The 23,563-nt window shown below is 35.7% G+C and overlaps 2 protein-coding genes across 3 annotated transcripts; one reads left to right on the top strand and one right to left on the bottom strand.

Annotated features, from left to right (window-relative positions):
- Window positions 1-1,700: 1,700 nt before the first annotated feature.
- Window positions 1,701-22,198, top strand: LOC134661553 (gustatory receptor 5a for trehalose-like). 2 transcript variants are annotated; one of them, XM_063517683.1, is made up of 9 exons: window positions 1,701-1,785; window positions 3,123-3,309; window positions 3,704-3,913; window positions 8,511-8,615; window positions 9,368-9,549; window positions 11,481-11,644; window positions 20,603-20,771; window positions 21,430-21,519; window positions 22,031-22,198. In XM_063517683.1, exons 1-9 carry the CDS (start codon window positions 1,720-1,722, stop codon window positions 22,127-22,129), a joined length of 1,272 nt encoding a protein of 423 aa, XP_063373753.1. In that variant the 5' UTR covers window positions 1,701-1,719; the 3' UTR covers window positions 22,130-22,198. The 2 variants fall into 2 exon arrangements, with proteins under 2 accessions (XP_063373753.1, XP_063373754.1); XM_063517684.1 differs by having other exon boundaries at window positions 21,430-21,523; window positions 22,031-22,135.
- LOC134661554 (uncharacterized) lies at window positions 15,203-16,460 on the bottom strand. The gene is made up of 2 exons (XM_063517686.1): window positions 15,608-16,460; window positions 15,203-15,375 (listed from the first exon to the last, which is right to left on the bottom strand). Exons 1-2 carry the CDS (start codon window positions 15,886-15,888, stop codon window positions 15,345-15,347), a joined length of 312 nt encoding a protein of 103 aa, XP_063373756.1. The 5' UTR covers window positions 15,889-16,460; the 3' UTR covers window positions 15,203-15,344.
- Window positions 22,199-23,563: the final 1,365 nt, after the last annotated feature.

The raw sequence follows: 23,563 nt of genomic DNA, 5'->3' as shown, positions 1-23,563 counted from the left end.
TACATATTTAGGTTTATAAATTAACTTAAAAATAAAAATTTGTAATCAGAAAAAGTAAACTAAAAATACTAAAATAACAACATTACTTAATTAAGAACTTTTTTTGCAAGTTATTTTCACGTAAGTACCAATTTTGAGCGATCTAATTTATATTCTGACATTTCTGACAAGCTTACATTTTGCAATTAACACTTTGTGAGGTCTATACCTCGTAAGCTCATATGTAGGCATTAAATAAGAAATATGCACTTATTTCGTTGTCTCATTAATCTCATCATAACAGCAATACAAGGGCCCTAATCGCCATATACGCCAATGGCGGTTGTGTGCTTCTACGAAAGCATTTTTGCCCAATCTGAAACGGAAACTGCTAGCTTCACTGGCTATTATGCCTTGATCACATGTACCGAGTACAGTAAGTACAGTGGCGAGAGAGTGCCCTCGGCGGAGTGCTCGGTTTAGTTGTGTATTCAATATTAAAATCAAATAAACAGACGAGTAGGTACTCGGCCAAAGGCACTCTCTCGCCACTGTACTCGCCTTAGCTACTTGCCTTAGCTATGCCTGTACTGTATCAAAAACCTAATCCTACAGATGTTCCGGCGCAAAAAAAACCGATGGTGGCCCGCGTGAAAGTTAGTGGAGGTACAAATTGGCCCCCAGGTGAAAAAGTTTGGAGACCCCTGTTCTAGTTCAATCGTAGTTGTATATTATATGTTATTAATAACCGCATGCACCTTAAAATTCTGTCGTAAAAACAATTATTCATGTTGTGGGAATTTACATTTACGATAATTACCTACTAAATTTTTCATTTACGGGAATGATTGTGTTTGTGGGATAATCGACGATGAACGTGATCGCGTGAGATAATAGCCACTTGCCATATTGACCTAGGTTTAAAAATCGATATGAGTCAAATTACGGTTTCTTTGTGTTTGCCTATTAGTTAGCCTCGCAAGCAGGCTCGATCGCGACACTAACAGCTTCATTTATACCTATCCATCATAAAAACAATGAATATAAACTGTTTATTATGTACTTAAAGTCAATTAAGATCGCTACCAAAGATATGCACCATAATGTAAGGTTATATATATTTTTCGATGACTCACTCACGATAGCACGGTGTAGTGTAGGTATATATTCCATGAAATAAATATTTCGAACCTCAATGCGGTATTAATGTTGTTCTTGTACAGGCACTGAAAGCGTGAAACGGTCGGTACCTATTCGTAATGGTCGCCGTCATAAAATCAAATTTAATGTACGAGTTGGTAAGTACATATCAGGGATGTTGCGAACATCCGCATCCGCAACCGCGGAACTTCCGCATTATTTTCAACATCCGCATCTGCATCCGCATCCGCATAAAATCGATGCGGAGCTTATGCGGATGCGGATGTCGAACAAGTCGGTACAAGAACGTCTTAGCGGCGGCGTAAGTGCTAGCTAATTTCGTCATTACCTATAACGAAATCGTCTAGATCCAGAAAAGTCGGCCAAGTTATTGTTTATTAAGTATAACGCACCTATATTCTTGCTCAAATACTAAACGTTTCGTTTTTTTTTAATAAAAAAATACTAAAAATGTTATATTTGACGTTTTCTAAGTACCTAATCTTGACATCCGCATCCGCATCCGCGGATGTGAGCCTTTAAATATCCGCATCTTATGTCGATTGAGGACTTACCTATGCTATTTTATTTTCAGTCATTATGAAACAAAGAAAACGACTTCATGACCAACAAAAACAGTACTTGCCTTATGAATGCTTCCATGATGTAAGTGATTACATACTACAGTTAGTATCAAATTAGCGGATTTACACTACGCGTCAAAATTATGTGTCGTTCTGTGGTCGTTCTCATACAACTTATGCGTCAATTTTTAGGGCTAATATTCCAAGTACAATGAACGATCAGTATTGCTATATTTTTATTATTAACCGAAGCGTTAGCGAAGGTATCCGTTTTGACTCTGGACTAATACGAAAGCAGATGGTAGCTAACAAAAATGGCGGCTAATCCAAGATGGCGGATATTGAGTTTAAAAAAATCAACCATAACTAAAGAAGTACTAATCCGATTTCATTCAAATATCAAATATCTTTATTTTGCATAAAATATGGTACAAAAGATGGACTTAGTAACTAAGAAGCACATGCATACTTCACCAGCAACTGGCATGCAAAAACACAAACACGAGCTATGCTACATCTATTAATAGTGCCAATAAATCTAATATTCTTCTTATGATTATAACGCTAAATACAAATGTCATACTTAATCTAATTCCAATTGTCAGTACCTATTATTGTCATTACTTCTTTTTTTAAACTAAAGTTCTATATGTGTACTCTAAATTTTGTTATATGAATTTTTGCAATAAAGTCGGCCATTAATTATAATTTAAAAGAAATATTGTTTTTTTCAAAATGTTATATGATTTTTTTAAATAAGTTTTTACGGATATTGATTTGTTGGTTAGAAATTCATCGTATTGTAGGTGTTTATGAAAATATCGAATATTTTCTGTTTTTTTTTTGTTTTTTACATTACAGAATCTGACAACAGTGTCACGCGCTACGAAATCGTACCTTTAATTTAAATGTTACAACTCAATCAAAATTAAAAGTCAGCTTCATCGTCACTGTCAGAAGATTCGTACAAATTAAAATCTGCGATATTTTCTTCTTGTTTAGTACTGTTTTCACAATTCGTCAGATTGCACGCGCTTGTGCACTCAAATTTTTGTATGGTTACAAGTACACGATAGAATTTTAGCATATTTGGATCATCTTGCTTTGTAGCCGTTCTCATTTTCATAAGAGAAATTAATATTTAAACCTGTTGTATACGCATGCATAGGTAGATGTAAGTACGTACGTACGGTGGTTGCGCCCACCGCGTTATAATCCAGGTAACGGGTTAAATAAATCAGTTCGCTAACACGTTGTGTGTCACTTGTGCGCCTTCCCGTCCCCATATCTATCAAAACCTAATATTAGTTTTTAGCTGTAGCAGATCAAAACTAATATTACAATCTTAACTAAATACTATTAGGCCTAAAGCCCTCTCTCTCTCTTCTCTTTTTAAAATCCTTAACATTTTATTTGTAGGATTTTTTACAGATAATGGCAAAAATATTCCGCTTCTCACGTTGGTTTGGTGTAGCTGGCTCTGGAAATGTTTTGTGGAAAACATTTGGGCTTGGCATTTTGCTTTTGCTCGGAGTCATAGAAGGCGTCGCTATTTGGCGTGTCGTTAAAGCACTTGCTGGATTAGCTATTGATATTGAAGGTCATAGTGAGTATTTAGATATTTTTAATTATTGTAGCCAAAAATATATTAATGTTTGCGAAAAACTGTATACGAGTTTCCAGCTTACCATCAACACTCATGCCGAGGTTGTCCCGTTTTTTTTGGCTTAAGGTAACTGAGTTATGAATTTATACCTACTGACTTGGTTATTGCTTACGTAAAATTATTTTACGTAAGTATTACAATTTACAACATTATATTGAACTAGGTACACTCTGGCACACGCACTGTCAGTAGAAAAAGGCGGCAAAATAAAAAAAATGTAGCCGCGTAGAGTTGACTTCTCAAAAATTTTTTTAATTTCGAGCCTTTTTCTACTGACAAAGTAGCTGTATCTAAGTATATATAAGTCGTACCTATATGGTAACTATGTTTCCAGGGAGCGTGACTGCGCGGTTAGCGGGAGCAACTTTCTACGCTTCCTCGATAACTACACTTATTCTTTCTTGGAAGTTGTCGTCGTCATGGGAAACAATAGCTTTGTATTGGGCGTCAATCGATCGAAGTGTAGCAATTAACGTTGCGTCTGATAAAAATATAAAAACCCGAATGACCACAGTAACATCTGTGATGGTAACTTGTGTTGTTGGTAAGTATAGATATTCAATCAATCAGTCTCACGCTACTGAGCTGATGAGAGCACTGGTGGAGAATAAAAATGTGATTTGTGTTTTAAACCTGTCGTAATAATTTTGTTTCGCCTTCGAAAGGATAGTAAAATGTCTATACGTATTGGTGTCATGAAAAGTTACATCTTTGCCTTTCCAACATAAAATTACGTTTCGTTAAAAAAGGGTTGTCACAGAATATATTAAACTAGCGACCCGCCCCGGCTTCGCACGGGTTAACAAATTATACATAAACCTTCCTCAAGAATAATTCTATCTATAGGTGAAAACCGCAGGAAAATCCGTTCAGTAGTTTTTGAGTTTATAGCGAACATACGAGGGGTGTTCAAAATATTCTCGGTATGAGAATGAAAACAAACAAGTACGAAAAGTTTGACATTTTTATTTTTCAATATACTCCCCCCCTATGTTCATACACTTAAAAGATCGATCAATTATTTTTTTTAATCCTGCATAAAAATATTTTTTATCTTTGGTGTAAAAATGCTCCTCCACTGCCGCCTTCAATGCTTCATCATCGGAAAATTTATTTCCACGCAGATCCTTTTTAAGATTGGGGAACAAAAAGAAGTCGCTGGGGGCTAAGTCCGGACTATACGGTGGGTGAGTAACAGTTTCAAACCCACATTCAACAATAGCTGCCTTGGCAATATGAGCAGTATGGACGGGGGCGTTGTCATGCAGAAGCATAACACCTTTGGTTAACTTTCCTCGCCTCTTTTCTTTGATTGCATCCTTTAATTGACGTAGAATGTTAGCGTAGTACTGTCCTGTGATATTTACACCTTTTTCTTTATAATCGATCAGTAATACTCCTTCACAATCCCAAAATATCGTGGCCATGACCTTGCCAGCTGAAGGGATGGCCTTGAACTTCTTGGGATGAGCTGAACCCTTAATGTGCCACTGCATGGACTCTTGTTTACTCTCTGGGTCATAATGATGAACCCAGGTTTCATCTCCAGTAACTATTCTTTGCAGCACCTCATCAGGATTTTCACCGCACAGGTCAATAAAATCGGAACAACAAGCTACACGCATGTCTTATTGAAGCCGAGTCAGCATTCGCGGAACCCATCTTGCACTTACTTTTGACATATTAAGATGGTCATGGATAATATCATGTACGGTACCAATAGAGAGATTGGTTACTTGTGCTATAGATTTTACCTTCACTCGACCATCTTCCAATATAAGTTTTTCCACTTTATCAATATTTTCTTGTGAAGTAGCTACTACAGGCCGGCCAGGTCTAGGGTCGTCTTCAACACTCTCCCTTCCACGTTTAAACTCGCTTGACCACTTTTGAATGGTAGATAAAGAAGGAGCAGACTCACGGTAAACACAATCCATTTCCTCTTTTATGGTTTTTTGATTTTTACCCTGTTTTGTCAAGAATTTTATCACGCATCGATGTTCTAATTTAGTTAACATTGTCAATTCCCACATGATGTTCATGTTTGTTCAGCAATTGCAGAAAAACAAAAGAACATCTCGGTTCGAATTATACTTTTTTTTAATGTCAATGAATAAACCTTAGCGGCCAGTAACGAAAGAAATTTTAGAAGAGGTTGTAAGATATCAATACCGAGAATATTTTGAACGCCCCTCGTACAAACACCACTCAAACAAACAAACAGATAGACGCGGCGGGGGATTTACTCGTAAAGCATAGTTCATTTAGAACTGGCACGCGGTTGTAACAAAATAAAAAAGTTAGATGTCAAAAAAATATACTATCATAATCCAAAGTAAATATTTTGATTTCTTAGTGCTGAAAATGTGGTTTGGATAGGTTTAGGAGAGCCGAAAATGTATAGTGGACAAATCCTACCTGCAAAATCCATGTTGGTCTGGATCATGTCTGGATCAAAGATCGCTAAATCGTTAAATTTACCAAAAACAAAGTCAGGGTCATAAAAGTCAAAAGGGTCATAAAAAAACAAGCATCTGTCTTTCGATAGAAAGTTCCAACTCAACCGAATCATAAAACAGCCAATTGGAACTGTGAAACAGAACAATACATCCAAAATACGTGCACGGGTCTTAAATACGACCGCATTCTGACAAAGTTTAAAGGCTGCCTCTTGTTAGACGATGAAACGTAGCTACGTCAAGCTAGATTTTAATCAACTACCATGTACCAAGTTTTACATGACCAAAGCTAGAGCGAATGTTGATGAAAAATATAAGCTTGGCAGGGGATCTGTAGTTGTGGCCTAAAAACCTCAGCAACAATGACATGTGAAAGAGTGTTTGCAAAAATGACTTGCATTTAACTAAAACGCACAATGGCCCAGTAAATTATGGCCAGATTTAGCTACTCGAAAAGGGTTCTGAAGTGGTATGGGGTACAAAGAACATCGATTTTATACCCCATGACATGAATCCTTCGAACTGTCCTCAGTTTCGTTCGATCGAGAATACAACATCAATCGACATGGACAATAATGAAAAAGAAAATTTTACAAAACTGGAAAAACAGTACAGGACATAAGTAACTTCCACCCGCCGCCCGCTGTACGTGACGTCCTTAGTTATTTTGAAAGAATTGACTCTTGCGACGGGTGTATAGAGAAATTTAGCATAGAACAGGACAAACAATTGTACGACTCAAGTGACAAAAAGTTTAAAAGTAATGTTTTAAAACATAAAGTGTGGGAATATATAAGTGAAACTGTAAATATTAAGTATAGCTTGTTTGTGTGTTTTTTTTTTCATTTCGATCACGCGTATGCGTTGCTTCTGAAACCCACACCTTCGGAAACTGCCGTTGTCTGTCACCAGCCGCTGCTCACCGCGGGTGAGAACGACCAAGACCTTAACTTTTTTCCACCGTTCATCAAGACTATCAAAAAATATTCCCAGAAAGCCAACATAAAGGATGTTACTTTAATTTGTAAGTTTCAAGTTAGTGAAAAAGTATACAGTAGAATCGATTTCGCTGTTCGGATAAGAAGAAACACCCAGTGCGTTTGATATGGTTCGAAGATTAATCTTGCCCTATGTATGAATCACGTGCTGTCACACAGTGGTTTTATAAATATTATATCACGGGAAAAATATCCACCTGAAATGCGGTCAGTACCTAATATACCTATACCTATGGCATACTTTGCAGTGTAGTGTACCGCGCACACAAAACGCATTAAATATAAGCATGGCATATTAGACGGTGGAACGTTCTGTTAAGTCAGAGAAAACAAAACATTTACATACCTACTTAACTATCGGAGAACTTAAGAAAGAATAAAACAACACGGAAAAGATCTTGCAACGACAGTTAGCAATTTAAAGGTAATAATAGAAAAAATATGGAAAGACTTACGAAGCAGGGCTACAACAGCAAGTGTCTTAACGATATTCATTTATATACATATTTACTCAGACTGGCATACGTAACTCATTTTTAAGTTACTTCATTGTTTTGTCTATTCTAAGAGCTTTCAGTGTGCACAATCTGTACCCGAGCCAAATTTTAGCGTTTTAGTATTTATGGTGGCCACTGACAAGCCTTCCAACAGTCCAAATAGCGTGGCTGCACTCCAAAATCGGTCCGTGAATGTCAAGAACGTACAATGGTTTTTAAACGGCATCCTAATCGTGGACTTCCATTTGGATTGAAATCCAGCACGCCACTCCATTTGGACGTATCGGCGTGGCGACTTTGAACTAACCGTCAATGCAAGAAACGTACACCAAACGTGCGCTACGCCATCTGGACGCACTCCAAACGCTCCGTGAATGTGCATAACTACGTCCATTTTTATTCAGTCTGCATGGCGCTGCCACCAAGTAACGACACGACAACAAATTATGGTACGAAGTATGGACGTATGAAATGGATCGATCGTCAGTGTACTAAATAATTGGATGCCGTCCATTTGGATGAACCCATTGTAACGGCATCCATTTGGAAGGCTCGTCAGTGGCCTGCTTTAGCAGTTGTTCATCTCGGACGGACATGGACAGATGGACATGCAATCGGAAATTACGAACCTATAATTGCCCTCAGTTGACTACTGAGCCTAAAAAATACCTAACAAATATTGTGACTTGAAAAATCATTTCAAGAATCGTCTCCTGCGGATTAGCGCAGAAATAACATTTAAATTTCCTTTTACATTTCCGGGTCTTTTGCGTGAATTATTTAATACTTTATTGAATATGGGATCTTGCAGGGAGTTTGTTCGGAAAGAGAAGAGTCGTGGAATGTATTGGGCCCCATTCCACGACTCTTCTCTTTCCGCACAGACTTTAAGATCACCCAACCGTATACATACTACCTACCCGTAAATCCTTTATTACCCATAAACAGCGTTCCTATTTTATTTGATATCATTTAATGAAAATTCGTCAAACTCGTTATGGTTTATAATTATAAAGAACAAAATACTAATGTCTTAATGTAATTACATTGTAAAAATTGTGTGATGGTACGGAATCCTCGGGGCGAGGCCGACTCTAACTTGGTTGGTTTTTGTTTAGTATCTCGGTAAATTCGAGCCCCAGTCCTTCCTCACGAATCGCACAGGTCCATTTCGTCATTTTCTGCAGTGGAACACGCCATGAGCATGATGTCACAAGTTGGGTTTGACTGCCCGCCTTCACTTATACTAAAGCGGTACACACTGATGTCTCATGGATTTTTGTTACTCAGAAGTAAGAATACAATACTAGTATTTATAAGTATGTGTCTTTGTAAATTATATTATGAGTACCTACAATAATTTCCATTTTGGGATTTGGCATTTCAGTGGCATTTGGCAATGCTGAATCTCAAAACATTCAAACGAATCATACTGCTTGTGTAGATATTTAGGCGTTCTTCACCTAACTAAAATTCAATTTTAAATGAATTTTTCGTGGCCTTTAGGTACCTACGTTATACCATGTTAGAGTTGAAGTACGGGATTTGGTAGCTGCATTTAGTAATTACCTACAACCTGTAGTTTTTTGATGTATGTGAAACTTGCCTTATTCGTTCTTTATGAAAATTTTCTTCAATGATTTATGAAATTTATCTTCAGTTAATTATTTACCCTATAAGAAACTAATATTCGGGATACATGCGTTTGTAAATTTAACACTTTTAAACATTAAACTACAAATTTACATAACTTGGCTAGGATGCAGTGGTAAATGCAGTTGCATATAGTGTATACAGAGGCTATTCCATTTTTTATCCCTGGCATCGCTGCTACTATTTCTAATTACATACGAGAATCGAATATAGTGCGACTTACTTAGGCAAGTTTATCATTGTTAGTTGTTTAGAATGTCTATAATATAACAATCTAGTTATAACGTAAGTTTTAATAAGATTATTGCCATGAAATTAGGTTAATTAATGTAAGCTTAAAAGTTGATAATGAGATTAATGGGCTTGTAATATTAATGACATTTAATTTCAGCGGATTATTCGATATGGTTTGCCGTACCGCTTCTCTTTATGAGCAAAATAGCTACGATCCTCTGGAACTACCAAGATATACTTATAGTATTAATAAGCATGGGATTGACTTCGCGATACAACACACTAAACCGATACGTTGCCAAGTTCACTACACACAGCAAGGATTTTCCTTGGAACCCTGTAAGCATGTGGCATTCCGTTCAAAATCCACAACGGTGTCAAAGCTACTTATGATCATTGACTTATGCAATAATCGATAAATGCAATCTTGAGCGTTGCGAGGGTTTCAAGGCACGAGGGTTAAACAAATTTTGTCACCGAGTGAAACAACATTTATCACCACGCCAACATAAGGAAAATACTAACTGTAAAATATCAAACAAAATCAAAGCAGATCGATTCAAAATGAATGTTATTAAGTAAATATTTAACTATCATTCAAAATCATCACATAAGTCAATTCTACCAGCAAACATAAGAAAACAACTCTAAATGTGCATTAGGTACATTATATTGCCTCACATGTGAATAAAGTGCAACTTTCTGATCAGTTTTTGAACAATCAAGAGAGCTTTTACCAGCTGGTGTATATACTCGTGAATAATATACGAGGGGCGTTCAATAAAAAGTGAGAATGAGTATGTTATATACAACTTTTATTAAATGTTATTTTATTTTTCGACATAGTCACCTTTTAGCATAATACACTTAGTAATCTTATTTCTAAACTTAAAATTCCATTTCTAAAAAAGGTTTCATCTTGAGTACTTGAAAACTCTTGTATTGCAGCGACTACCGCGTCGTCGTCTTCAAATTTCTTGCCTCTTAGGTATTCCTTCAATCTCTGAAATAGGTAGAAATCACTAGGGGAGAGGTCTGGTGAATACGGAGGATGCTTAAGGATATCGAACCCAGCATCACGTATTGCAGCCATTGCAACGGCGGACTTGTGTGCCCGTGCATTGTCCTGATGGAACAACACAATTTTCGAGAGTTTACCTCGCCGTTTTTCACGGATCTAATTGCGCAATGTTGCTATTTGTTTGGCATATAAAGAGCCCGTAATAGTGGCTCCATGCTAGAGATACTCAATCATTACGACCCCTTTACCATCCCAAAAAACAGAGCCCATGACCTTACCGGCAGATGGGCCCACCTTGAATTTCTTCGGAGTTGGAGATGATGGCCTTTTCCATGTCATAGACTGCAGTTTCGTTTCAGGGTCGTAATGATGGAGCCATGTTTCGTCCATTGTTATAAATCGCGCCAAAAAAGTTCCCGGTCTTGCTGTATCAGGTCCAAAGCTTCTTGACAAATCTCGTCTCTAGTTTGTTTTTGCGTGTCAGTAAGCATTCTGGGTACCCAACGCGCCGATACCTTTTTCATACCCAAGGGTTCATGTAAAATATTATGCACGCTCCCCGTTGAAATCTTTACATTTTCAGCAATAAAACGAACCGTGACACGACGATCCGCCAAAACTAAGTTTTCAACTTTTTTCACAATTTCTTCAGTTACTGCTGTAGTAGGGCGTCCGGAGCGGGGGTGATCCATGGTCGATGTTCTTTCACGTCTAAATTCGGCGCACCAACGTGCGACTGTCGAATACGGAGGAGCATTAGACCTTAAAGTGTCCCGTAAATCTAAATTGACTTGGTCCATAGAAAAAAAAAATCAAACACAAGTATTTGATAACGGCGCGCAGTTCAATTTTCTCCATTTTCGCTAACGTACTCAATAGCATCGCAAAGAAATCGCCGTATTTTTTTTAAACAAAGAACAGTTAGTTTTTTTTTTCATGGCAATCAGCTAGGTAGATTAGCTTTGTCGGCCAGTATTTACTTTCCTAATATTTAAAGAGTTTGCATCTCATTCTCATTATATATTGAACGCCCCTCGTATAAATGTTATTTGTAAGCGGTAAGGATGTAACTATATATGTGATATTATCTATGAAAAGGGACCTTATTGTCGATGGCGCTTACTCCATTATTAACGATGCTCTAATATAAATACAATGCCGCGCGACGCTGTGCGGCGTAAGCGCCATCGACAATAAGGTCCCTTTTCATAGATAATGCCCCATATTAATATTTTTAGTATATTTGTAGCATGGTGAGTGCAGTAAAGGACATACGTGGCGCAGAATACGTGAGGCGTATGTAAAACAGGGCCAGCTCGTTCGCCGATTGGATGAGTCACTGGGCGGACTCATCCTGCTCTCAAACCTTGTCAACTTTTACTTCATTTGTCTACAGTTATTTCTAGGGATTACGTGAGTATTTTATGGCGTATTGTACCTAATAGTTACATGTAAATGTAGTTATGTGTAAATGTAACAATGAATTGTAAGGTGCTTGTCACTGGCCCAGTACAAGTCAGTTTAAAACTTATTAAGTCATTGTCAGTAGAGGTGACAGCAGGGTGTCATCTATTGGGCATTATAGCATGACGAGCACTGGGACGTTTCTCACGTTTCCTTACTTATTTTTTACAATTTAAATGGAAACAAATACGAATGGTTATTTTGATTTACTTACATTTATGCACATTAAATATGAACTTAACAAACTTGTACAAACATTAATGCGCGCTATAATCACTAAATTCAATTATACAAAGCATATTCTATAAGACCATATTGAAAATTGTTATGGGGCGCAGTGTTTTATATTGAATTAAAGATGTTCTTCTATATATCACTTCGTTTATTATATATATTTAATTAAATTAGACACAGGCACTTAGCCTTTAATCAAGTCATGGTGGAAGAAAAAAAAGGTTGCCACAGATTAAAAACAAAACTAAGTTATCTGTCATTGACATGTCAAAGAGGGATGTTTGAGTTGCTCTTTTAACACTCTTCCTCAACGCAATCATTCCTCGATATGAGACCAAGTTTGTCTACCAGTTTTACAAAAATAGTTTTACCTAAAGGTTTGGTGAAAACATCTGCTATCTGTTCTTTAGTACTAATGTATTCTACTTTGACAATATTTTGTTCAACCTTTTGCTTAATATAATTATACTTCACATCAACATGCTTTAGTCTTTTCTGGTCTGTATTTTTAATAGCTTTAATTGTGCTTTGATTGTCTTCATAGATTGTTACATTACTAATTTTTATATTTAAATCAGCTAATAGTTTTAACATAAAAGAAGCCTCCATAATCGCTTCACACAGAGCTACAAATTCAGCCTCTGTTGTACTTAGTGTAACTGTATTCTGCTTTCTTGATCTCCAGACTACACTATTATTAAATACTTTAAAAAGATATCCAGATGTTGATTTTCGGTCATCAGTTCTAGCAAAATCAGCGTCTGCATATCCTATCAATGGTACACTTGATTCATCTTTAGTATATAGTAAAGAAAAATTTACAGTCTGCCTAACATATCTCAGTAATCGTTTCAAAGCACGCCATAAGCCTGCATTGGGCTTAGATTGAAATCTACTTAGGTAATACACAGAAGCTGCTAAATCTGGCCTAGAGCCAACAGTTGCATACATAAGTGATCCTATTAATGATCTACATTTATGTTCATATGTCATATCAACAGTTTCATTTTCATCAAATTTAAAATTAATGTCCATTGGTGTATCACAGCCTTTACAATTTTCCATATTGAATTTTTTCAGTACATTTTGTAAATATTTAGATTGGTCTATTGAGATGCCTTCGGAGTGTTTTTTAATTGATATTCCTAAATACATTAAATTTTCATTTCCCATGTCTTTCATGCGGAATTTGGTTTTCAAGAAGTTTTTTACTGACTCTACATCTTTTAAGTTATCACTGAGGATCAATAAATCGTCTACATATAATAGTAAGTATAAGTTTCCCTTCGTAAACAAGCAATAGTCATTATCTGATCTTTTAAACCCATATGAAATAATTGTCTCATTAAATTTCTCATACCAATATTTCGGTGACTTTTTCAACCCGTATAAAGATTTTTTAAGCTTTAGTACATAGCCATCCTGTATATCCATTCCCTCTGGAGGTTTAAGATATACATCCTCATCTATTCTTCCATATAGAAACGCTCCTTTCACATCCATCTGATGAATATGGTAATCTCTCCTAGCAGCAACTGATAACAACGTTCGAAGTGTCTGTAGTCTTAAAACTGGTGAGTATACATCTTCAAATTTCTCTTGCTGTTGGTAACCTCGAACTACTAGTCTTGCTTTACAAATAGTATTATTTCCTGTATCCTTTCTTGTAAACACCCATTTTGCATCTAATAATTTTTCATTTGGTTTTGGTACTATCTCAAAAGTTTCGCTTTCCTCCAATACTTTCAGTTCTTCAACTACGGCTTTTTCCCAGTCTCCTTTATCTTCTCTTTCTTGAATATCATTATATGTAACTGGCACATCTTCATGGTAACTACTAAGTAGAGCAAACATCGCTTCATCATTATTTTCTTCTAAATCAAGTACATAGTCATCTTGCCATTTTGGTTTATTAATTTTTCTTTTCTCTCTTCCTGTTTCATTGCTTCTGACTTCTCTTTCTGGTTCATTTTCTTGTATATCATTTGATGTTTCTGTATTTTTAATTTCTTCTATCTTATTTTCTGCCAATTTTATTTTCAAATTCTCATTTTCTTGTTCAGTTTTGTCTTCTGTTTCTTCCAAAATGTCATAAGCTGGTATGTTTACTGTCTTGTCCAATTTTATGGGTCTCTCATCAAATACTACATTTCTTGCTGTCACTGTTCTTTGTTTTTCTTCATCAAAAAGTTTATATCCTCCTATGTTGTATCCAATCATAATCATCTTCTTACTTTTATCATCAAGTTTCTTTCTCAGTTCTTTTGGCACATGATTATAAGCTGCACATCCAAATACTCTTAAGTTTGATACATCAGGTTTGCGTCCTTCCCATAACTCACATGGCGTTTTTTCTCTTCCTGAAACTGGACTCCTATTTGTTACATATGTTGCGAACAAGACTGCTTCACCCCAAAATTCTTTCTTCAAGCCAGAGTCTATTAGAATAGTCCTTGCCTTGTCCATAAGTGTATTATTCATTTTTTCTGCGACTCCATTCATCTCTGGATTGTATGGTACTGTATGTTGCATGACAATTCCATTCCTATCACAAAAATCCCTAAATTCATCCGAAAGATATTCACGGCCATTATCGATTCTCAGCTTTAACAAATTTGCATTAAAATGTTTTGTTACTGTATTATAATAAGTTTCAAACTTTTTGAAAACCTCTGATTTATTCCTTATTAAGAAAACCATTGTAAAGTGAGTATAATCATCTATGAATGTTACAAAATATTTGTAACCGTCCCAAGTCACAGGTGTAATCGGTCCGCAGACATCAGAATGTACCAATTCTAAAGGTTTCTTAGCTCTAGTCTCTAATTTATTAAACGGCTGTCTACGACTTTTCCCTAAAATACATGCTTCACATAAACTGTCATTTACAAATTTATTTTTTATTTCAGATAAACCATCTACCAGATTTTTACGTACAAGTACATCTAAATTTTGTGAACCCAAGTGACAATAACGTCTGTGCCATAAATTTGTATCTACTGTGTTTGCTAAGGGGTCCCGTTGTTTCACATAAAGTTGTAAGTCATAATGTATTGTTTGTCATATTATCATTAGTCATAAAACTGAAACTGTTAACATTTCAGGATTTTCGTTAGGTTATCCTATAGATAGGTTAGGTTAGGTTAGGTTTGTTTTATGGCAATCCTGAAAAGTGACGCGTTTCTGAACCAAATTAATTATGAATAACGAAAATTCGGGCAAACAATACATTATGGCTTAAAACTATTTGGGAAACAATAGAGACCCGTTTGCTAACTGACACGAATTTACATTAATTTTGCATTCAACTGTATATAGTGTTCCCTCTTTATTTCCAATCATGATTAAATAATTATGTTTATATACTCGTACCTTTCCATTAGCAAATTCAATCCTCAACCCGACACTTTCCATTTTAGACACTGATAATAAATTTTTCCTTACATCTGGAACATAATACACATTTTTTAATAAACATTTGTTTTCAGTTTTGCCTACTTTGAACACTACTTCCATATTTCCTATTCCAAAAGCCTCTAAAGTTATTTTATTTTTAGCAACTGCAATTTTTCTTGGCACTTTAAATTCTATATATTCTGTGTAATGATCTAGAGAGTATACTAAATGATCTGAGCACCCTGAGTCCACATAAAATTTTAAATTCGGTTCACCACTTACATTTCCGCAGAAGAATGCTGTCGTTTCATCATTATCCTCGACATAGTTGGTACTCCGTCCTTGGCTCGATCCTCTATTTCTTCCTTGGCTACCACGACCACGTCCTTGGTTAAATCCGGTTCCTCTGTATGATCCACTCTGTCCACGTCCTTGATTAAAGCCTCTTCCCTGGTTCCATCCGCCTCGTCCATGTCCTTGATTAACTCCATATCCTTGATTCCATCCACCTCGTCCATGCCCTTGATTAAATCCATATCCTTGATTCCATCCGCCACGTCCATGTCCTTGATTTAATCCATATCCATGACTTTGTCTACACTGAAACTTTTTATGGCCCGGCTTACCACAAGTGAAGCAATTAAAAGCATTTAACTGTCCTTGACTTGTCTGATATTCATTAAATTTTTTCTGTTTCTCCTCCTCCGCTAATAATCTATCCTTCACTGTATTCAATTTCAAATCGCCGATGGTTTCTAAAGCTGTAACTATTGATTCATAAGATTTGGGCATTGATAAAAGTACATAGTTAATTTTTTCTTCTTCTTTTAATTCTGATCCGGCTTCTTCTAGTTGAGTACATATTTCTTGTATTTTTGTAAGATGTTCTTTTAACGATTTCGTATCTATATATTTCATGTCGCTTAACTGCCTTCTTAAAAATAATTTGCTTCTTACTCCTTTGTCTTTGAAATTGTCTTCTAAATTTTTAAACATAGCGTATGCTGTCTCTTGTCGTATGTATTCTAAGTGGCTGTCTGCCACTGCGGCAATTAAAATGGCTTGCGCTCGCGCTTCCATTTTCGCATTAGCTGTATTATCTGAGTATGTCACAGTTTGTATTGCCTCCAGGCACGAATTTTCCTTAAGTACGCTTTTGATTCTGAACGACCAATTGTTGAACCCATCTCCACTGAATTGTTCAACATTATATCTGCTATTGAAATTACTATCTTTCGCCATCTTGTTTTCTTACTTCTCTTGTTATACTGACGCCGTATTTTCACTTTCCTTTTTCTTACGCAATTACGATGTCTGGGTCCATAACTATTGAAAATTGTTATGGGGCGCAGTGTTTTATATTGAATTAAAGATGTTCTTCTATATATCACTTCGTTTATTATATATATTTAATTAAATTAGACACAGGCACTTAGCCTTTAATCAAGTCATGGTGGAAGAAAAAAAAGGTTGCCACAGATTAAAAACAAAACTAAGTTATCTGTCATTGACATGTCAAAGAGGGATGTTTGAGTTGCTCTTTTAACAGACCACCTCCCAAAATAAATAAATAAACTGGACTACATACAAACAGACAGACGCGGCGGGGGACTTTGACGTATTTGCGAAGGCTAAAGATGTTCTTTTTAGTCGGGCCAAGCCAACTCTGCATCTAATTTCACCGCAGTCATAATTACATAGAAATTCGACGTTTATACTGACACCTCTACACTTCTTCATTCCCAAGTTTGTGCAATTAGTTTAATCCGACTCTACTACTCGTCCCCTTTATTTTAATACTAGCTTTTGCCCGCGACTTCATCTGCGTGGAGTTAGTAATTTGGGTAGCTTATTTTCACCCAATCTGCTTTTTAACGATTCCCCATACAAAATTCCACCCCCCTTTTCACCCGCTTAAAGGCTGATTTTTGGGATAAAAACTACCCTATGTAAGGACATAGGAAAGGCCCCGGGACTCAAACTATCTCCATACCAAATTTCAACTAAATCAGTTCAGCGGTTTAAGCGTGAAGAGATAACAGACAGACAGACACAGTTTCGCATTTATAATATTAATATGGATATACCTTTGGGTTCAATTAGCGTAAAGGACATTTTGGCGAAAATTAGTTATTACAAGCGCTATCGATCTGTATAATAAAAAAAAATCAATATCTCTTGAAAAGTTGCCTTTACGACGCATATTTTATACTATGAGTTTGCAAAAACAGCTTAGCTGAAGGGACGTAAATGACCTGTTCTAGATTACTAGTTCAAAGAGATAATCGTAAAGGAAACAGCAAAATATAAATATTGTCGTAAAAGGACAGTTTACATATCTTTTGTCGTCCTTTACGCTCTTAATTTATCATGATTATTTTCCTAATCGTATGGCCAAGATGGGCGTAAAGGACATGTATTATTTTACTAGCCCTTTATGGCCTGTCCAAAAAATAATTTTGTCTTAAATAAATATATGAAGCAAGCAAGGTTTTAAATGCCTTGTCTAATATTTGCGTTGTTTACGGCCATAAAAAAAGTTTCTTAATTATACAATAAATACAAATAACGTAGGCGTAAACGTCTATAATGTAAAATAAATAGTTTTCTGAGACCTTTACTACTAAAATGTAATATTTGACCTTCAAATTAGAAGCATTTACGCTCGGTATTTTTTCCGCAACGCTTACAAGTAGTTTTGATCTACAAAAGGTATTGAATACCCCGTATGGTAAAAGTATGTTGGTGTATTACTCAAGGCAGTGTATAATTTCACAATTTACGAATCTGGCTTCCAAGACGTGCAATGTTATGTTTGGGGCGAAGCTGATGGGAATAGGGGGAGCAAAGAGTCTTTATAAATATCTGGAAGTAGACCAAAGGAATATTAAAAATGAGCTACTTTACTGCGATTCATGTGCCGGCCAGAACAAAAATAGAACTGTTTTATCAGTTTAAAATTATTTCGTTCGAACTGGTCCCGAACGGCTTATCCTTTGTCAATTGTTACGTGAAACCTCATGTGCTTCTACCTGCCTAAAAAAATAGTTGAGCCGTTTTTAATGGTTATTGAATTACCAATCTATGGAGATTGCAACATGAATTTCAAAATGAATAAATGGAAAAATAATTTGCCATTCTTGTGTGGCAGGTACCACCCAATAACTACGGTTACTGAGTGCCGGCTTACCCTTAACACAATAAACAAAGGGTTAGCCGTTCGGGGCCAGCTTCCAATCTACGGACTATAATTCAAAATATCTGGGTGACCGAGCATCGCTCGGAAAACATATAAAAACTCGAAAATACGCGTTTTCCCAGAGATAAGACCTAGCTAGATCGATTTTTCGCCCCCGAAGACCCCCATATAGCAAATTTCATCGAAATCGTTAGAGCCGTTTCCGAGATCCCCGAAATATATATATATATATATAAACAAGAATTGCTCGTTTAAATAATTCAAATAAATTCTCTATTGCCCGGGCATACGTATATGCCAGTAGATTCAGTACATGCCGTTATAGAAAGACAAACAAAACATAATACTGTATGGGCTCCGAGTCAATAGTCAACAATAATGGAACCTGCAAGAAAAACATCCAAAACTTTAAGTCAGAATTAAGTAAAATAGACCTGTGTAGTACGATTAACAAAAATAAAAATGTAAATGAAAACTATAACGCTTTAAATAAACTACTAACAAATATTCTTAACGTGTGTATACCAAAAACGATTGTAAAAATAAAAACAAATACCAAAAAAACCTGGTTAACCACAGGTATAAAAATATCTTGCAGACATAAACGACTTCTAAAAGCACTAGTGTCCGAAGTCGATAACCACATACTTAATGAACATTACAAGCAGTACGAAAAAATATTGAAAAAAACAGTAATAGTGTCAAAAAAACTCCAAAATATTAAACGCATTAATAAAACAGATAACGTAGTTAAAACAACGTGGCATATAGTTATAGAACAGACCAACAAACTTTCACAAAAGAATAGAAACAATATTAAGCTACAGATAGACAACAAACTAACAGAAAATCCCGTAGATGTCGCAAATTCATTTAATTATTTTGTTTACCTCAGTAGGCGCAGTGAGTTCAATTTCTGAGCCTCCGCGTGGACGACCCGTTATCTCACCATCAGAAAATTCGATTTACCTTAGTCCCGTCATCCCGCAAGAAGTTTTTAACCTAATTAAAGGTTTAAACAATCAAAGAAGTTTGGTCAAGACGAGTTACCGCCCTGTTTAGTAAAAAAATGTGCTGAGGAGCTAACGCCTCCTTTGACGCTTCTTATTAATCAGTCATTTACTGAAGGAACATTTCCAGATCTACTTAAGATGTCCGTTATTAAACCTGTTTATAAAAAAGGCAACCAAAACGAATGTAGGAATTACCGCCCCATAGCACTTCTACCTACATTTTCAAAAATTTTAGAAACCGCAATGTCGAACCGACTATATTCTTTTTGTGAGAAGTTCAAAATATTTAATGATTCCCAAAATGGTTTCCGAAAAGGTCGTTCAACGTCGTCAGCTGTTTTTAAGTACATAAACGAAGTTTTAAACATAATAAATGTCAGAAATTATGCTATTGGAGTGCTGCTAGACATGAGCAAAGCTTATGACTGCGTTTTATACGATATTTTATTACAAAAGTTATTTGGAATATGTATTAGAGGTTCAGTTCACAATTGGTTTGTTTCATATCTTACAGGTCGTACGCAATGCGTAGAAGTAGAATACCACAACTATATAACGGGTAATATACAAACATTTAAATCAGACTGTCTATTTAAGCTAAGACTGTCGATTTACGACCCCATCATTTTTGAATTTTCATAAATTTCGTGGGCGTAAATGACATTCATGGCGTTTTGACCAATTTTAAAGGACATCTAACTTCTAAAGTATTTGACTTAAAGATAAGATTGCTAATTCAGGTTAAAGATCGTAAAATTTTAGTACTTTTCTAATACACATCGAAGATATAGCTCGATAATCAATAAAGATATATCAACATTTAGAAAAAACGCTGTATTTCGCGTCTCCTGAAAACCAGCGTTTTGCCCTTTACACCAATTGAACCCAACGATATCGATATGCAAATAAAAAATCACACTAAATGGCTAGGTACATAGGATTCGATATATTAATCCTTATCAAAATAAATAGGTACGTAACGTAGCACAAATAGACGATGTCCGTTTTCACCGCCCCCTATTATAGTAGCAACGGCATATAACATATATTATATATATGTTTTAGACAAGGACTTTCTGGAGATTTGATAAAACGTTTGTATTACGTTGTGTCGTTGGTGTGGCTATGCGTCAGAGTGAGTTGCGTTGTGCTCGCGGCTGCAGATATAAACGTCCACTCCACGAAAGCTCTCCGATACCTCCATGCTAGCGACAGACACTACTACAATGTAGAAGTAAGTGGCAGTGATAGATGTATTTAACGGCAGGTGATAACTGCAGAAATTTACAACATATAAATGGCTTAATAAAATTACCTTTACTGTAAGTACATATATGCTACCCATAGTACACATAGGTGCTACTTTCCCGCACTAGTGAGTAAATATAAGCACTTTTCGTTGCTATGTCAAATATTTAAAGGGTGTAATGATCAGGGTTCGTGCAGTGTATACCAAGGAAACTATTGACAGCGTTGTAAATAACATATATAATTGAAGTTTAGATAATAAGAGATTTTACACAAAATTAAAACTAAGTAAACAAAGGCCAACGGAAAGCAACAAACAAACCAAAATTAGTCATAGATGGCGTTAGTATGTCCTTGTGTATGTTCTGAGCGGAGTAAGAACATTACAAGGGGCAGCATATGTACTGTAGAACGTTGTACGATACGCGTGCGAATAGGTAATTCGCAACTCCCTTCGGTCGTGTTTTAATTTATCGCCACCCGTTTCGAATTTCCTCTTTTCCGCACTTGTATAGTAAATAACTATTTTGGCGCTTCGTGCAGTAAAGTAGTCAGCAGCATTACTGCTGCCGTATTGTAGCGCGATATTTATTATGCGTGTCAATTGTATGCCGATTTGTATTTATCTGTATTTATATTTTTAGATTGTGAGATTACAGAATCAACTCAGTAAAGATTACGTCGCTTTAACGGGACTGGGATTTTTTTCTCTAAACAGAACAATTTTATTGCAAGTACGTAAGTAGGTACAATTATAAATATTTTCCTATAGTTAGACTTTTTTGATTAACTTATTATCATCACCACCTTCCTAACGTTTACCGGCTTTTTGCCACAGCATGGGGTCCGCTTGGCAACTAAATCCAAGAATTAGCGTAGGCATTAGTTTTTACGAAAGTGACTGCCATCTGACCAAACCCAGACGGGAAACTAGGCCAGAGATTAGTTATATATATACCTAGAATAGAAAAAAAAAGAGTTCCGAAGAATAAAATCTAACGTGAGTACCTACCTGAACTTAGAAAATAAATAATGTACCTACTTTTAAAAAATCCAGTCAAAATTTCATAACACTGGCTCCAGTCCAGTGTTTATCGACGCAGGGATCCAAGAAGGAGCCTTATTACAATGGACATGATCAAAATAAAAACAGTTGGTAGCTTTTTCCGAATACCTATTCAATTAAAATGTAAAGAAATGTTTTTACCTCATTTTAAATTAATACCTAACTTTTTCTATTTGCAGATGGCGGGAGCAATAATCACATATGAATTAGTACTAATACAATTTGATGATCATGGATTTACGGAACATAAGTCTGCTCTAAATTCCACAACGTTCTAAAGCGTCAAGTGTGTACATCCGGTGCGAACACTAAAAAGAGATTCTCTCATTAACAGTTTTACTGGTGTGGTACATCTTAGGACTAATATAATATCTACTAGCCAAACTGACTACCAGTCATCATCTTCCTCGCGTTGTCCCGGCATTTTTATCAAGGCTCATGGGAGCCTGGGGTCCGCTTGGCAACGAATCCCAGGAATTTTGGCGTGGGCACAAGTTTTTACGATAGCGACTGCCATCTGATCTTCCCAGAGGGTAAACAGAACTAGGGTGTTGTATTTGTTTATTTCAATAGTATCAGCGTTTAAGTTTAGTTTATAGTGTTAACACGCATTTATTTGCTAAGTATGTATTGTGTGGTTTATAAATATTTTTTCACCTCAGCAGCTCGAACAAGGGTACTTTGATTCCTAAAATCAGTGAGCAAAATGCGATTTTGCTCAGTGAGTGAGACAAAATGACATTCAAGTGACCTTTATAGTCAAATGTCATTTCAACATGCGGGGTCTAATACAAGTTCGAAATACTTGGGTTCTATTATCTCTGTCCCTTTCACACTGTTAGCAAAAAAACAGACAAAAAAAAAGTTAAAATGACATTCAACGGTATATTCACGGTTTATAATAGACCCCCGAAAAACTTCAGACCGCATCGTTCCAAACCACGTACGAGTATGAATTTTTAATAATTAATTAATAAAAATAAAGTTTAAGATTTGATAAAAACTGATAAAATACTATATTTTAAGTATTTTATTGTACAATTAAAATAATGAACTCAAAAAATACACAGATTATCACGCAAAATTAATTATTTTACTTTTAAGAATTTCTACCATAGTTGACAAATAGTACGAATCCGCAATTCAGACCGTATCTTACAAAGATTTTTTTTTACAAAAAAAAGTTGTCGATTGAAGTGTCAGTTGATGTTTGTTATTTCCATATTATTTTACTGAAATTTATTATTACGTTTTGTTTTTGTGTTCCATTGCGGTAATTAAACTTAATTGTTTGTATATCTTAAGAAAACATGAGTGCAGGTATTAAGTGATGAAGAAGAATTACATTTTTCAAGTTGTCTAATAGGTATGTTCTCACTGCTCTGGTGAAAAATGTTGTGTACTACACGAGATCAAAGTTATTTAGATCTCGTGCGCTTTTGAGTCCCTTACTACGCTCAAGATTCTAAATTAGATATTCTATTATAGAATCTTTCGCTTGCACGGGACTCAAAATAAGCACTCGTAGAAATATCAAACTTTGATCTCTTGTTGTACAAATAACTATTTATTTGTTACACCTATATTCAGATATGGGATTTATTTGAATTACTTGTATTTAAAATGCAAATACAATATAAAAAAATATATTCAGTATACTGCTTTTAACCTCCTGAGGCCCAAAGCAAAATTAAGCTCATAATTAACCCTTA

This window comes from Cydia amplana, chromosome Z (genome assembly GCF_948474715.1).
Source record: "Cydia amplana chromosome Z, ilCydAmpl1.1, whole genome shotgun sequence".
Classification (NCBI taxonomy): domain Eukaryota; kingdom Metazoa; phylum Arthropoda; class Insecta; order Lepidoptera; family Tortricidae; genus Cydia; species Cydia amplana.
This window is presented reverse-complemented; position numbering and strand designations above follow the sequence as displayed.

Coding starts and splice junctions, on each gene's coding strand:
- LOC134661553 (XM_063517683.1), top strand. CDS start 1,720: ATGAAACAAAGAAAACGACTTCATGACCAACAAAAACAGTACTTGCCT. Junction 1,786..3,122: donor CTTATGAATGCTTCCATGAT/GTAAGTGATTAC, acceptor TTTTATTTGTAG/GATTTTTTACAGATAATGGC. Junction 3,914..8,510: donor GATGGTAACTTGTGTTGTTG/GTAAGTATAGAT, acceptor CATTTTCTGCAG/TGGAACACGCCATGAGCATG.
- LOC134661554 (XM_063517686.1), bottom strand. CDS start 15,888: ATGGACGTGGCGGATGGAATCAAGGATATGGATTTAATCAAGGGCATG. Junction 15,376..15,607: donor CAGCATTCTTCTGCGGAAAT/GTAAGTGGTGAA, acceptor ATTATGTTCCAG/ATGTAAGGAAAAATTTATTA.